The sequence below is a fragment of the Lissotriton helveticus genome, chromosome 10, assembly GCF_964261635.1.
Source record: "Lissotriton helveticus chromosome 10, aLisHel1.1, whole genome shotgun sequence".
In the NCBI taxonomy this organism is placed as follows: Eukaryota; Metazoa; Chordata; class Amphibia; order Caudata; family Salamandridae; genus Lissotriton; species Lissotriton helveticus.
In genome coordinates, this window is record NC_136071.1 from 883,521,204 (window position 1) to 883,538,305 (window position 17,102).

Consider the following 17,102-nt stretch of genomic DNA (forward strand, 5'->3'; position numbering starts at 1 on the left):
CCAGCTGCTTATGCTAGCCACCTGCACAATAGAGGGTAAGCATGCTGGGCAACCTGTACAAAATCTGTGACAGGGGATGGACCCCCACAAATGCTTTAATGGAGACCGCCCCGTCCTTTTAGTGAGGCAATGTCAATGCGGAGACCACACAACAAAGCAGAAACTAATCTCCTGGACGAAGAGAAAAAGGAAGCCATGTGGGATGCGGAAAGCCCAATTCTATAACATGGAGATAAGAGTGGCACCCTCCTAAAAATACATAAAGGGAGCCAGGCTCTCTTCAGAGTGGATGACACCCTTAAAGGGATGGGTAGAGTCATAGTCCTACGGCCTCGAACAGTGGGAAACAAGTCATAGGAGAACACCCGACCTGCTCGAAGGACTAGGAATTGGAAAACCAATGGCCAAAGATAAAGATCACCATGCATCAAAACCCCAGGGAAGAACAGACAAGTACACAAAATGTCTTTCTCCTCGCCTAGAAATGGCAATGGGGGTTGCGCAGAGGGTCAGAGTTTGGATGAGTGGACCTTAAGCCTCCTGCTATGGACAGGCTAATGCAGGCAATAAAAAGCTCTGAAAAAACTCGAACAAAAGATTGGAGAGATGAACACTGTAGTGACACAATGTCAGAAATGTGATTCAAAGAGTACATGGTGCAGAACAGTGAATCAGGGCCTGAAGATATCTGTTAAGGAGCGCAAGAAAACAGTGACACAGCTGCTACTGTTATAAGAAGACCTGGCACTGCGTGTGGAAGATGCAGAAGGCTGCTAGTGAAAAAGCAAACTCCGATTTATTAGTATTCCAAAAGGCACAGAAGGGAAGGACCAGACAGACTTCTTTAGAAACTGGCTGACCTCAGTCATAACTGTGGATAATTTCTTGCCTTGTTTTATCATAGAAAGGGCACATGGGGCAGTGGGCTGTGACATCAAGACCACCTCCATCCCTCACCCCAAGACCAATGACAGCCCATTTTTTCAACTACCTAAATAGAGATATGATCCTCAGGGAAGTTATAAATCAAAGGTGAGGTGCTCTTTTTAGCGCAGAACAGATTAGTCTTCCCAGACTATACAAAAATGGTCCACAACGGAAAACATAAAACTAAGTGAAGCAAAACGTGAGAGCTATAGAACTTAAATACATGCTGCTGTATCCTGACAAGCTAATGGTGATATGTCAGGACAAGTACAAAGTATTTGAATCATCAGAGTAAACATTGGTAATGAAACCGACCAGAGACTATAGTCATTGTTGGAAGTAAGGCCCAACCAACAAAGAACACAAAACATACAGCAGACACATTCAAGAGGCCAACAAAAAAGACCAAGACCCCTTATTAGCACAATGGTAGGCATGCCCTTAGGAGAAGATTCGAAAGAGACAGATGAGGGAACCCAATCGCAAGGAGAGACACAGACACAAGGGACAAAAGGCAAAGAACAACCGAAGGTAGCAGAAAACGCACTTGCCTCAGATAAACTAACTGCTCCCTTCAATCAATCAATCAAAGACATTTGTAGAGCGCACTACTTACCCGGAGGGTCTCAAGGCGCTTGGGGGGGAGGGGGCGCTGCTGCTGCTCGAACAGCCAGGTCTTGAGCTTCTTCCTGAAGGAGAGGTGGTCTTGGGTCAGGCGCAGGTCAGTCGGGAGGGAGTTCCAGGTCTTGGCGGCCAGGTAGGAGAAGGACCTTCCTCCTGTTGTCGCTCTTCGGATGCGGGGGACGGCGGCGAGGGCGTGGTTGGTCGATCGGAGGTGGCGTTTGGGGGCGTAGAAGTTGAGGCGGTTGTTGAGGTAGCTCGGGCCTTGGTCGTGTAGGGCTTTGTGTGCGTGGGTGAGGAGACGGAAGGTGATTCTCTTGTTGACGGGGAGCCGGTGCAGGTCTCTTAGATGTCCTGAGATGTGGCTGCGTCGGGGGATGTCGAGGATCAGTCTGGCTGAGGCGTTCTGGATCCGCTGGAGTCTCTTCTGGAGCTTGGCGGTGGTTCCGGCGTAGAGGGCGTTGCCGTAGTCCAGTCGGCTGGTGACGAGGGCCTGGGTGACCGTCTTCCTGGTCTCGGTGGGGATCCACCGGAAGATCTTCCGTAGCATGCGCAGGATGTTAAAGCAGGATGCGGAGACGGCGTTGACTTGTCTGGTCATGGAGAGGGAGGAGTCCAGGATGAAGCCCAGGTTGCGTGCGTGGTCTGTCGGTTTGGGTGCGGTGCCCAGGGCGGGGGGCCACCAGGAGTCGTCCCAGGCGGAGGGCGAGGAGCCCAGGATGAGGACTTACGTCTTGTCTGAGTTCAGTTTCAGGCGGCTGGTCGTCATCCACTCGGCTACTTCTTTCATCCCTTCGTGCAGGTTGGCTCTTGCAGCGGCGGGGTCGTTGGTCAGGGAGAGGATCAGCTGGGTGTCGTCGGCGTAGGAGATGATGTTGAGGTTGTGTTGGCGTGCGATGGCCGCGAGGGGGCTCATGTAGACGTTGAAGAGGGTGGGGCTCAGCGAGGATCCTTGAGGGACGCCGCAGATGACTTCGGTGGCCTCTGACTTGTACGGTGGTAGACGGACTCTCTGTGTTCTTCCGTCGAGGAAGGAGATGATCCATTCCAGTGCCTTCTCCTGGATTCCGACGTTGCCGAGGCGCTGCACTAGGGTGCGGTGGCAGACGGTGTCGAATGCCGCGGAGAGGTCTAGGAGGATGAGGGCCGCTGTTTCTCCGTTGTCCATCAGGGTTCGGATGTCATCGGTGGCGGCGATGAGGGCGGTCTCGGTGCTGTGGTTGGCACGGAAGCCAGACTGTGAGGGGTCGAGGGATCCATTCGTCTCGAGGAAGGCGGCCAGCTGTTTGTTGACGGTCTTCTCGATGACTTTGGCTGGAAACGGGAGGAGCGAGATGGGGCGGTAATTCTTGAGTTCGGTGGGGTCCGCTGTAGGTTTTTTGAGTAGGGCGCTGAGTTCGGCGTGATTCCAGCTCTCCGGGAAGGTGGCGGTGTCGAAGGATGTGTTGATGATGTCCCGCAGGTGGGGTGCGATGACAGCGTCGGCCTTGTTGAAGACGTGGTGAGGGCAGGGGTCGGATGGGGATCCGGAGTGGATGGAGTTCATCATGTGCACGGTGTCTTCGGTGCAGATCGGAGTCCAGGCGCGGAGGGTGGTGGTGGGGGGCGGTGGTTCGGTCGTGGCGTGCGTCGGTTGAGTGCTGAAGCTGTTGTGTATGTCCGCGATCTTGTTGTGGAAGTAGGAGGCGAGGGAGTTGCAGAGGTCTTGCGACGGGGTGATGTCGTTGTTTCCGGCGTTGGGGCTGGAGAGCTCTTTCACGATGTTGAAGAGTTCCTTGCAGTTGTGTGCGTTGATGTCCAGCCGGTCCTTGAATGCAGTTTTCTTGGTGGCGCGGATCAGTTGGTGGTGCTTCCGGGTGGCAAGCTTGAGGGTGGTCATGTTGTCCGGTGTTGGTCCCCTTCTCCAGGCTTTCTCGAGGGCTCTGCAGTTCTTCTTGGAGCTCTTGAGTTCGTCGGTGAACCATGGGGCCTTCTTGCTGCCGGGTCTGCTGGGCGGGGTCCTCAGTGGGGCGAGTTCGTCCGCGCAGTTGGTGATCCACTTCGTGAGGTTGTCGGCGGCCTGGCTGGGGTTCGCTGAGCTGGCGGGAGGGTGCTGGCTCAGGGAAGCAGCGAGCTGGTCGGCTGTGATCTTGTTCCAGCTTCTTCGCGCAACCTGTTGCTGGTGGTGGTGGATCGTCGTTCTTTTGAAGGTGAAGTTGACGCAGCTGTGGTCCGTCCAGTGGAGTCCGGTGGCGTGGTTGAAGGTGATGTCTTTGCTGGATGAGAAGACGGCGTCGAGTGTGTGTCCGGCGAGGTGGGTGGGGGTGGACACCAGCTGCTTGAGACCGAGGTTGGCGAGGTTGTCCAGCAGGGTGATGGTGTTGCGGTCGTTGTTGTTCTCCAGGTGGAAGTTGATGTCCCCCAGGAGGATGTCAGCGGAGGGGAGGGCATGCGGGCTGATGAAGTCGGCGATGTCCTCGCTGAATTGTGTGCGTGGTCCCGGGGGTCGGTAGATGAGGGTGCCTCTGAGGGTGGTCTTGGGGTCCGTGTGGATCTGGAAGTGCAGGTGTTCGACGGTTGTCAGGGTGTCGTCGGTGTCGGTCTTGATGCGGATGGTGTCCCTGTAGATGATGGCGATGCCTCCTCCTGTGTTGTTGATGCGGTCCCTTCGGATGATTTTGTAGCCCTCTGGGATGGCGATGGCGATGTCGGGCGCTGAGGAGTCGTTCATCCAGGTTTCCGTGAGGAAGGCGACGTCAGGGGCTATGGTGTCGAGGAGGTTCCAGAGTTCGATGGCGTGTCTGTGGACGGAGCGGGTGTTGAGGAGGATGCACTTCAGGTGGTTGCTGCTGGTGTTAGGCTTGGCGGGTGTTGGTGCGGGGTTGGTCCGGATGCAGGTGAACTTGCAGGCGTGGCAGCTGAAGGGTCCGTGGGTTCGTCTCGGGGTGGCTCGGTAGCAGCCCGGGATTCGGCCGGTGTTGAGTGCGTGGAGTTCGGTGGCGTTGTAGGTCCGTCGGATCGGCTTCTGTCGGTGGGGGCCAGGGATCCTGGCACTGGGCGCGGTCCAGGCGCGGACGGGCGCAGACGGGCTTACCTTTGGCGCACCTTCGGCGCTCAATCGGTGCTCCCGCTGCGCGCGTCCGCTGCGCGCGTCCGCTGCACGGTCGCTCGGGGGGTGACATAAATCTGTAGCCGGGAGGGCGGGTCAGCTGAGAGGCGGGAGCGGGGCGGCCAATGGGATGGAGGTGGGCGGGGCCGCAGGGAGGCAGCGGCGGGAATCGGCGATCGGCGATCACGGGCGGCTCAGTCGCTCTGGCGGCAGGCAGGCAGACAGGAAGGCGAGTGGCAGCAGGGGAAAACCCTTGCTTCCATGCTCTACCGTTAATGCATAACTGAGTGAATGTTACGGGGAGATTACCACGAAGGGAAAGGTTGTGGGACAGAAGTTATTAGATTCTCGAGCTCACCAGGGCTCACTAGAGTCTTCACACGATAGCACAATGAACAGGAAGCAGGCTATGGAAAGGGGCTTACTTTAATATTTGAAGTTGGCAAACATAGCTTTTACAAAATACTGCAGAGACACAATTAAAGTAGCATGACCACATTAGTTTTGGTTTAGGGGGAACAAAGGGTGTGGGGTGTGGGGGGGGGGGGGGACAGACCTTTCTAGGGATGGAGGCTGAGCAGTTCTCAAGCTCAGCTGGGCGCAAAGGAAAAGCAGGGATTGATAAGAGACTGGGAATGTTTCTGTTGCAGTTATGATAGGAGAAAAAACAAACAACTAAAAACAGTACACAGTTGTGCCCAATGGTATACAGTTGTGTTTCACTGCCCCGAGTGCCCAACTGTGGTTTTAAAAAAAAATTTATTTCCTTCTAGCCTCACACTAAATTAGAGGACCAGGTCTGTCCTTTGACAAGATGAGGTCCTGGACCTGTCCTGTGACCTGGAGAGGTACACCAAGGGTGCCCTCACTGCAAGGACAGCAGACTACCATCAGTCATGGGTTTAGTACAGAGTGGCGATGGCAGCACACTGTTTTTGGAATCCTTAGCTAGGACCAGTCTTTTTAACTAGGTGAGTCGAGGGCTACAGATGTACTTGACTAAGTGTCTGCTTCTCCGTACTAACCCAGATCATAGTGCTAATATTAAGTGTATATTGTGCATGGTTGTGTATGTGGCTTGCATTGTACATGCATTGCACGTATGAGTAGGCCAGAGAAATGGGGGGCCAGTAAAATCCATTTTGGAAGCCCTGCACTGGCCTAGTGCACAAGATGGAGAGGATGATGAAGGGATGAGAGAGGTAGCCGAATGGATGACGACCAGCCGCCTGAAACTGAACTCGGACAAGACGGAGGTCCTCATCCTGGGCTCCTCGCCCTCCGCCTGGGACGACTCCTGGTGGCCCCCCGCCCTGGGCACCGCACCCAAACCGACGGACCACGCACGCAACCTGGGCTTCATCCTGGACTCCTCCCTCTCCATGACCAGACAAGTAAACGCCGTCTCCTCATCTTGCTTCAACATCCTGCGCATGCTACGCAAGATCTTCCGGTGGATCCCCACCGAGACGAGGAAGACGGTCACCCAGGCACTCGTCACCAGCCGACTGGACTACGGCAACGCCCTCTACGCCGGAACCACTGCCAAGCTCCAGAAGAGACTCCAGCGGATCCAGAACGCCTCGGCCAGACTCATCCTCGACATCCCCCGACGCAGCCACATCTCCGGACACCTGAGAGATCTGCACTGGCTCCCGGTCAACAAGAGAATCACCTTCCGTCTCCTCACCCACGCACACAAAGCCCTACACGACCAAGGCCCGAGCTACCTCAACAACCGGATCAACTTCTACACCCCCAAACGCCTCCTCAGATCAACCAGCCACGCCCTCGCCGCCATCCCCCGCATCCGAAGAGCGACAACAGGAGGAAGGTCCTTCTCCTACCTGGCCGCCAAGACCTGGAACTCACTCCCAACCGACCTGCGCCTGACCCAAGACCACCTCTCCTTCAGGAAGAAGCTCAAGACCTGGCTGTTCGAGCAGTAACGGCACCCCCCCCCCAAACCAGCGCCTTGAGACCCTACGGGTGAGTAGTGCGCTCTACAAATGACCTGATTGATTGATTGATGTTCCCATACAGTGGAAGTGTGTTGCTGACATTCCAGACAAGGAGGAGACCTAGACACTGGTGTTGGAAGAGAAGAGAAAAGATTCCTTCAGCAATTAGATTAGGCCTTTTGTGGAGAGATGTTATTGATCAGTCTTCAGGTAGCACTGCCAGTTGAGTAAGGTGGGAGTGAAGAATGAGGTAGCAGTCTGTTCAAGGTGAAACGGACCCCTTGCATTAAGCCAGCCTTTTGTCTTTCCCCTGATCACTCTTTAGTGTGGTTGACAGCCAGGTGCAGAAAGCTCACACCTTGTTGTGAAGACTCCAGGCTGGACACTACCCTGCTGCAAGGAGCATCAATCTACACAATGCCTGTGTTTGGAGAACAACCTGGAGAAGACACTTCTAAAGAGTAACACCATATACTGGGTCTAAACGTGCAGACAATGTCCCCACATCTCCCTTATGCTTTAATTGTATAGACGTGGGACCCACTTGTGGTTCCAGTTCCATGTTCTCTATACCCATGGAAGAGAGTGCTCCACAGGGTACTCAGAGGACTGCTGTGCGCACCGGAGCCACAGGGGAGCCTGTTTGTGCAGCGCGGGTAGGTCCAGGGCTGCGAGCGTGCGGGGCAGGACTTTGTTGACCAGAAGCCTCTGCTGACCGGGCCTCCCGTCACCTGGCTGCTCTCCTTAGCCACTACGCCCCGCCTGCACTCTTCAAAAGACCGTGAGGACTGCACGTCGTTGGAATCCTTTGTTTTTATTGCCGACCGTTTGTGAGGGTCGAGGACTCTGTTGGACCCCTTATCTTCTGCCACTGCTTGCGGAACCCGCTCCGCGGGTCCCGCTGCGCACCGGAGCCACAGGGGAGCCTGTTTGTGCAGCGCGGGTAGGTCCAGGGCTGCGAGCGTGCGGGGCAGGACTTCGTTGACCAGAAGCCTCTGCTGACCGGGCCTCCCGTCACCTGGCTGCTCTCCCTGGCCACCACGCCCCGCCTGCAATCCTACGGACAACCCATTTAAGGGAGGGTCATTACCCGCTAAGCGGGAGCGTGCGGGAGCGTCCCGGGAGAAGCCCGGGACAAGGGCGGGACCGTCTGTGGCCGTCAGGGGCCGAAGGAGGCCGGGCTGGGCCAGGCTATTTTCATCTTGTTCTGGCGCTCTGTGTCTCTGATCATTTTATTGTATTTTTTTTCTTTTTTTTTCTTTTTGGTTCCACCAGTAGAGTATTAAGCTTGTACTATTGGGTTGTGAAACTCTAACCGGTCAGACTTAGTCATGAGTCATTCTGCCCCCCCAGGTGTAGGCACCTCTGTGCTTGGTCCATTAGATACATTTTTTTAAAAATCCACTAAAGAGGTAGATATGGACCTACTCCTAGCAGAGAGAAGAGCAGAGCGTCGACGATCAATTGAGCAGTTTAAGAAAATCTCATTGCCTTCACAGACAGTTTTAAATTCTACCCATGATTTGGCTGCCCAAGGGTTGAGCTCTATTGAGGCCGATGCTACTGACACTAACCAAACCCCTAGTATATTTAGGTTCCCAATTATTTCCCCGCCCTGTGTCAGTGCTACCAGCGGTGATCACTTAGTCTGCCCGCCGGTGGGTCACTCTAGTTTTGTGGAAACAAACATCCCCTCTATCAATATTATTGATTCGGATCCTTGTCCCATGTTGCCCAACCTTTCATTGGTTTGTATAGATCCAGGCGAGTGTATACCGCCAAAGAGTATATGTAATAGTAGATCTAAGCCTGATGAGGCCAGAAGGGTTGTGCATTCCCCACCGAGGAAAAGAAGGAGGAAGGGTGGGGTAAAAAGGAAAGGTCACAGTGGCCAGCCACCCTCACCAACTCTATCTAAACCAAACACTGAGTCGGTGTTTTCACCCAACGTAGCGCCACTGTTTTCAGATATACAGGTTTTGGTAACCCCTGAGTTAGCTAGCGAAGGGGTCAATGAGGTGTCCTTTGCTAACATAGAGAAGCTTATTAAATCATATATGCTTCCTGTGTTGGAGCGTGTTAGGATAATGGGTGAAAAATTGGACCGCCTGTTGGCGATCATTGAGCCTACACACTCCTCTAGCTTGGACAAAGCCAAGGGTCCACCTAACAAACCTTCCGGATTATCCCAGGGTGTTGGCAATATAACCAGTTCTACTAGCAAACAAACTAAAAGTGTAGCCAACACTGACACTGTCTCTACAACAATTAAAGCTCTGGCCCTGGCTGCTAAACCCCTTACAGCGGCCAGTATTGCCAAAGCAAATCCTAGGGTGGTAGCCAATAAACCGCCTGCAAAGGGAGTAGTGCCACAGACAAGGAAGGGGATGGGTAAAATCGCTAACTCCACTGGCAAAATCAACAGACCCCTTCCCCATAAGAAAAATGTAGATTTGCCCCCAGATTCTACGAATGTTATTGTTATGACGGGTGTGCCACCAGTTGCGGAAGGGGATAGGGAAAATAACGAAAGTTTAAAAAACAAAGTCATATTTTGGCTGAAAACAAACAGACCCCTTCCCTCTCATCTTAATGGGAATATTGTTACAGTCAGAAGATGTCGGTGGGTAGGGGTTCGTCCCAAGGATATAGAGGGGGATATAGTAATCATTAATTTTAGGGACCACAAAGTAATATCCCATATTTCTGATTGGTATGTGGGAAGTAATGAGGGAGGGATCTCTACGAGGAATCTCACCTATTTCTACCCCGAAACCCTGATCAATCCATCAGATCAACCTCCTGCTAATAACAATAAAAACTCCAAAAGCCTCCTTAAATGGACTAATTTTACTCCTAATTTTTATGGATTCCAATTTAATCCTGAGGCGCAGTATTGTTCCTACATTCAATCTAACTACAACTGTCCTGTACAGTCGCCGGGTTGGGCAAAGATTAACTCCAAGCCCAGAGGTCCTCCAGTCATACGGGATCTACCACCCCCCAATAAGTCCCTGTATCCACCGGTTCCTACAACACCTGCCTTTACACAGATACAACAGCCCCCAAGTCTCTTCCCAGCACATCTTTATCCCAATAGGTTTACCCAGCCTAATGAGTTTTGGAATATTCCTCTGAGAAATCTTTATGATCCTCTATCATGGTTGTCGACTAATGATTGACCAGCACTTTCGACAAGGGCTGAGGAACCTAACTGAGTGTATGAGGGGGGGGGGGGAGATGTCGTGGGTATCCTTTCAAATGTTGCCGAAAGTTCGGAAGACCAATTTCATCAAGTTGAGGAGGGTTGTATTGTTTATAGAGGAGAGCCAGATATGCCAGCTTTGGTACCCACCCCCCTGTCTTCCAATGAAGTTATCAGTGTAGGCGCAAGCTCTGGGTTAATTACCCAGGCTGGGTCAATGTGTCTGCTAATGGAAGGTCTGGTTACAGATGCATTGGGGCATGTAGTATCCTCTCCTCAGTCTAATGAACCCTACCCAATTGCTGTAACAAAAATGTGTGATCAAGCATGTGAAAAGGGCACCACCATGGGATGTTGGAACGTCGCAGGAATTGACTCTTGTATATGTATTCCTGATTGGGCTGATTTCATTCGACAAGGGGATGTTTGGTCGTTTCAGGAGACCTGGGCGACCCAATCAGTTTATTTTCCAGGTTTCCTGAACTTTAACAAATTAGCAGTTAGAGGCCAAAGAGGTAGGGCCATGGGTGGTCTCACTATTTGGGTTTGCCAGGTTGCAGGTGTTTCTGTTAAGGAAATCTTTATTGACTGCCCCGACATATTGATACTTAGTATGAAAACAAATAGTGGGCTGAACATACTGCTGATTAATGTATATGCAAGAGGTATTGCGGGTGGCAGAGTGTCGACCACCCTCTCTTGCTTGGATGATTTCCTGGGTTCCACTCAATTAACTGGTCATGTGGTTGTTATGGGTGACTTCAATACCTGTTTTGAACCCCTAGGTAATGAGGATGGGTTATTATCCGAGGCAGAGGATCTGACCTGGGGGATTCCTCAACTCGAGCTACCCCCGATCACTAAGTGGTCTCAAGCAGCCACATTTATTAAAGGTCTCTGCCTAAACTGGGGGCTGCGTGCCCTAAACGGACGCGTAAGCTCTGACAGGATGGGTAACTACACTTTTTTCAATGGCAGACATAGCAGTCGCATTGATTATATCCTAGTTGACATTAAAATGTGGCAATTAGTTCTGGACATGATAGTGAAGCCACGACCAGAAAGTGACCATGAACCACTCATAGCGGAATTGAAGGATTATAGCTTTGTAGGGCCGATTGTACGTCAGCCTAATCCTGTACAAGAGGCCGAGGCACTAACAAATGATATGAGGAGGGTGCGCTGGCCAAAGGTTTCTGTAGACGTGGAAGCACGTGTAAAGATCAGAACCCTGGTATCAAACTCCTTAATGGAAATTGATAAGTGTGAAAACCAGGAAATGACGATCTCAAAAATCACAGACATTCACGCTAGCTTGTTTCTATCCCTAAAAACTGTGTTTGTTAAATTTGTTGTTAACAAGGGTAGGGGGAAGGTTAAGAAACCTGCAAATTGGTTCAACGAAGCTTGTCGAAAGTCCCATTCGTCTTTGTTTAAGGCCTTAAAATTAAAGAACCCAGCCCTAATTAAAACTAGTAGGAAGGCGTATAACGTAGCTAAACGTCGGGCTAAAGCTGCATGGGACGACGAGCGCTGGAGCTTATTAGCCGAGGCTTGTGGCTCCAGGAACCTACAACAGTTCTGGCACCTCCTTAGGTGGGGTCAGTCTCAGGACGACCGCCCTAGTCCCGCATCCATTGAACAACAGAAATGGGTGTCTTACTTTGAGGAACAATTTAGCTGTCATGGCATTACGCAAGATTCCATTAGTTGGCCTATAACTACTGATACACTTGTGTTCTCGGCCAAAGAAGTGGAATCAGTTCTGAATGCCATCCCCAGGGGCAAAGCGCCCGGTCCGGACTGTATCCCAGCGGACCTATTCCAACAATATCAAGATTTATGGGTACCGTACCTAGTGCACTTGATAAATGCGCTGGTTATGGGCGCCAGGGTTCCTGACTCTTGGGCAGGCGCCGAAATACTTCCTATCTTTAAGAAGGGTGATCGGTCGGTTCCCTCGAACTACCGGCCGATCAGTCTAATTGACGCAGTCCAGAAGATCATAACCCGTCTTGTCCTGTCAAGGGTCCAGGCTTGGATAGAGGAATATAACATTCTTACTCCTCTCCAAGCTGGGTTCAGACCCCATGTGAGTACCCTGGATCAGGCGTTTCGTTTCATGCTCCTGTATTGGAAGTTGGTCACCCTGGGCAAAGGCAACCTATATGCGGCCTTCGTGGACCTTCGGTCTGCGTTCGACCTTGTCCCGAGGGCCGGGCTTTGGAATTGCCTATTAGATATGGGCATGCCTCCCATCTTGGTGCGTCTTATAGCGAACCTTCACGCACAGACATTTGCATTTGTGCGATGGGGTAAACCGGGTGAGGTGACAGAGAATTTTCCAGTGGCCAAAGGTGTCAGGCAAGGTTGTGTTTTGGCACCCACCTTGTTTTCTCTCTATATTAATAGAGTTACTAAGTACTATGACAACTTTCCCACGGATGCCCCAAGTTTGGCTGGCATGAGAATCCCCCTGCTCATGTTCGCTGATGATACTCTCCTGATCTCACGAACCAGACAGGGTCTGCAGAACGCACTGTCAAGGTTCGAGAGTTTCTGCAGCGATCATGAGCTGGAGGTGAACGTCTCCAAAACCAAATTTATGGTTTTAAGGGGGCGTAAACAAATAAATGCCAGGGTTTCCATGGGGGATACCCCCCTGGAACAAACAAAGCATTTCACCTACCTAGGTGTCACATTCAGCGACACCTTGAGTTGGACCCACCAGATTGAGCTCATGACCATGAAACATCAACAGCTGGGCGGAGCTCTGATTAAAGAACATAAAGGGTCATTTACGAGGCCAATGTCTCCGCTTATTAAGATCTATGGTGGTAAGGTTCTTTCAGCAATTCTGTATGGTGCGGAACTATGGGGTGGTAGTAATTTGGATCCACTAAAACATGCCCAAAACAAGTTTCTAAGATTGTCCACAGGTCTGCCACAGTCGACTCCAATAACTCCCCTTCTTTACGACCTAGGGTGTCACTCGGTGGTGGACCAAGCAAGACTCCGTCCTTTAACATTCTGGCGCCGTCTGTGGACAACGCCAGAACTCCATCATTATGCAGAAGCATGCTTGGAGGTTAAGAACAGCTCTGGTGCCTCAAACATTGGATGGTTTAGAGACATTAAGACTAATTTATTAGCTATGGGTTATGGCGATCTGTGGTCCTCGCCTGAGTTAGCCAATTTCCCCTCCAAAAAGGATCTTAAAAAATGTTATTGGGATAGGGTGACCCACAATTTGTATTTGGAAACGAACTCGAGCAGTCTTACTGGACTGTTCATTGTACATAAGGATACACCCAAGTTAGAGGGGTTCTGGGACATATAACTAAACCCTTGGACCGCAAACTATTTTTCCAATTTAGATGCGGTTCACTTCCCATAGGGGAGTTCACCATAAAATGGGGATCCGAAAGGTCGGGTTTTTGTCCTAATTGCCAAGGTATAGGGGAAAGCCTGAACCATTTTTTGTATGTGTGCCCTTTATACTCTGCCCCCAGAGCCAGATGGCTAATACCAGTATGTAGGCAGTTAGGAACCAGATTGGCTGTGGAAGCAACTAGATTGCTAAAAACCAACCTGGATCCCCTTATTGTTGTGGGGGTTGCTAAATTCCTCGGGTGGGCCTGGGTGCTTAGATGCAGGTTCATCAAAAATAAGCAAATGGTGACTGCCTAGTTTCCAGTAACCAGTTGATGTATGGCTGTACACGAGTCCCTATGTAAAGTTTTGTATATTTGTACAAGAAGCTGATTAGCTTGTCAATGATTTAATACTTGTTTTAACTGTATTTATTTGTACATTGTATTTTATGTCTTTTATGATGAACTAATCGAATAAAGACTTCTTGAACTTGAACTTGAACTTGACAAGAGCTTGTGTCTGCCTCACAGCCAGCTTTCCACAGGTAAAGGGAGAACACAAGTGTCTTGCATTGCTGGAAGAATCTGTTAATCTAACCTGAAACACCTAGAAGCCAGCATGCCTGCTGAGAGAGCAAAGGAGCCTTCCAACCCTTTAGGAACAGCCACGGTTTAGGAGGAGCCATGTGCAGCAAAGCAGCGGTCTGCAGGAGGACAAGCGAGGGATTTGCATGCCACAGGTGTTTGAGGGAGACTGACTCTCCTATTTGCAGTACCAGATGGGAACCACAGCTGCCCACTGCTGCAGCAACAAGGATTGAGAGCACAGATGGCCTGAGCCACTGTGACCACACATGTAGGCTACGCGTGTGAGACAAAAGTCTTGAAGCCTAAAATCTGCAGACAGGTAGCCTGTAGCAGTGGTTCTTAGGAAGGCCTCATATTGTGAGTGGGCATTCATAGTGTAAGTCAGTAGTCCCTACTAGACGTTTATGGGGCTTAACTCAAATACACATAATAAGCAAAATCTGCACCAATGTAAAATGTTGCCCTACCTACATCTACAGGGTCCAGTGAGGTATCAATCTTAGTGTAAACATGCAATCCTGAGTGTAGTTCCATTAACTAGCGACTATGGCATTTCTGTTGGCTAAGAGACGCATAGCCATACACGCACCCCCAGAAAACAATACTTGCTCCCAAACTGACCCCAATGTAATGACAGAAGCGAGACACACGTTTCTACCTCAAACCATGAAGGCATGTAAAGAACCATCAAGGGCCACGAGGACTTTGGACTTGCCCCTCCACCATGTGAACACGTCTTTATAAAAAATAAATAAACACACACACACACACACAAAGAAAGTGTGGCACAAGGCCGTTTTAAAAAAAGAGACCATAAACCCACTCAGTTATTCAAAACTGAGGACTGAGAAGCATCCCATAAGCCCCTGCGAGTGTGCATTTCTTTGCTCACAACTGTAATGTTGGGTTTTGTGGGGCAGCCAGTAGCATGGAAGGTGAGTCTCCAACACGTTTTTTGGCAATGTTGCCCTAGTTCTCCCCGGGGGTTGCTTTCCAGACCCAGGGAGAGCGTAGGCATTGATTTGAGCCCTCTGGGAACTGAAGGTTTAAACTCCCAGGCTCTACAATGCGGGGACCGCTGTTTGGTCCTAATGCTACAGTAGCAGCATAGTTTAAAGTACAAGAAATAGAGTGAAACATGTGATTCAATTCAATACTTCGTCGACAATGTTGATTGTCGATAATGCAAGGTTTTACAGCATAATGAATACTACTGAATGTTGTTGGTACCAACTTTGACTTCAATGGTGGGTTATAACCAGTATTACAGATTGGTATTGTCCCCATTGATTTGAATGGTGTTGCAAGGGTGAATTAGAGCATTTGTCTGCTTTTACTAGTGTGGCGGCACCCTGACAAAGGCAGTGGGGCCCACCTTATTGATAATGACACCCCCTTATATTGAGATATTAAATCTAGCATAGATGGGGGTCGTTCGGTTCTAGGGTTCAGTATCCACTAGAGGTGTAAAGTGATATTAGGCTATCACCAAAGGTATTTCCATACCACCTTTCCTCAAGTAAGACTATCACTGCTCTGCTTCGCTACCCTGAGAGAGTCAAATGCTACAATGGGGTTCTTGGTTCCCAATAAAAGAGAAATATGCAGACTTATTACTCTTGAAGGACTCACAAACTTTGCAACTAATAACCGAATTTCTTATATGTAGTAAAGTTACTTTTCTTTTTAACATTGAAGTACTGAGTTGGACAATGTGTTATGGTGCTGCCCTAGGCTTGTTGAATTCAGAGCTCGACCTCCCCACACTACCACCCTGAGAAGCCTGACACTGCACAGCATTGCTCCAACTGACAGTAAAGAGTTGAAGTGGTTGTATGTTGGCCAGTTTGGGAAAGCCATAGTAATACGTGGCCCGGGATATCAGTGGCAAAGGACCCTTCCCCTAGGATTGACGTATAGTAGCCCCTGCTGGATTTATGCCCTCCCCGCCCCAACCCAACTGATCTGGCACATATCTTACAAACCATCTAAAAGGTGGCTGTTGGTGACAATGCGTCACCATGAGTACGCTTTCCATGGCCTCAAAGTTCTGAAACATTATAAATAAGTAAATCCACTCACCCAACATTGTGAAGGTTTTGCCTGATCCAGTCTGACCACTATTGAGAAAGAAAGGAGCAAAAAAGAAAGAAAGAAAAACAAATAAATAATAGAACACGTTATGGATCTGTTCTATCCTAATTGGACTATCTATTCCATGATTTTTTCTAAATCTTACTTGGTCACAAGCCCCATCATTGAAACTTTGTGCAATGTTTTACAAGTCACAATACATATCAATGTTATTCAATATTGGGTTAAACTCATGCAGACGTTTGGTTCTAGAAGAGCGATGACTCAATTCTATAGAGTCTATTTTTGTTGCACACACATTGAAACAGCCATTAACAGAAAGACAATCATACGTCATGATCGCACCTCACACAATGCTTTTTAGTTCAAACTTAATGATTGCATCGAAAGCACCAACAAGATCTATAAACTATCGGAACGGCAAAGGTGGGGCAGGCGGCAACTAGAGAATGTTTTGAAGGTCCATTCACCGGAGTAACTTCAAACTGAATGAATTAGAATGCCAACAGGATTTCGCCATTTTACCAGAATACGGATTTTGTTAGGCTGATGTAAATACTCGAGAAATATCTACTCCTGCATGGGAAGCCGTGTATATTCATAAACCGGCTACCACACCCCACCCTCAAAAAAGTATCTCAAAGCTCAGAACACGAACACTTTCATCATGGGAGTTTGTTAGCACACATTTCTTACTGAGAACGAGAGCAACTGTCCCTTTCAAGTAAATCTAGGAACAAATATAAGCAATCTGCTGCTCTGAATTAGTTTGTTTCGTTTTACAGCTGTAAGAGAATACTTCAACATGACAAATTAAATATTTGACGCTTAACGTCACAGCTAAAGATTTGTAGGCATATGCGAAATTATAGTAATTTCCCTTTAATGTAACGATGGAAACTTTCCACAAAGCAGGAAACTCTACGTTTAAAGTAATTTCATAGTATGAAATGTCCCCTCAGGGCCATTTTTGACCCGAGGACATATTTTGCGCTTAAAAAGCACTACACTTACAAATGCAGCCGCTTGCATTCTGTTCCGTTCAGGATGTACCGAGATACCATTTTACCCCAAATAAACGTACACGATGTGTTGTAATTTCGAGCTTGAAGTGTCTAAAGGGCAACAAGAACATGTCGGCGATTATGAGAGATTATGTCGCATAACAAAAATTTTGCCCTGGTCTAATAATCACTAGCGAGTGTTTTTGCACCAGATATTTATTCCCACCACTTCATGTTTGA

The 17,102-nt window shown here is 49.6% G+C and overlaps 1 protein-coding gene across 3 annotated transcripts in view; it reads right to left on the reverse strand.

Annotated features, from left to right (window-relative positions):
* KIF15 (kinesin family member 15) overlaps positions 1 to 17,102 on the reverse strand; it is a 927,215-nt gene that overhangs the window by 769,955 nt on the left and 140,158 nt on the right. For all 3 annotated transcript variants that reach the window (XM_078663524.1, XM_078663523.1, XM_078663522.1), the window contains exon 5: positions 15,847 to 15,884. In XM_078663524.1, coding sequence (XP_078519650.1) covers positions 15,847 to 15,884 — 38 coding nt within the window. The remainder of the gene's footprint in view (positions 1 to 15,846; positions 15,885 to 17,102) is intronic.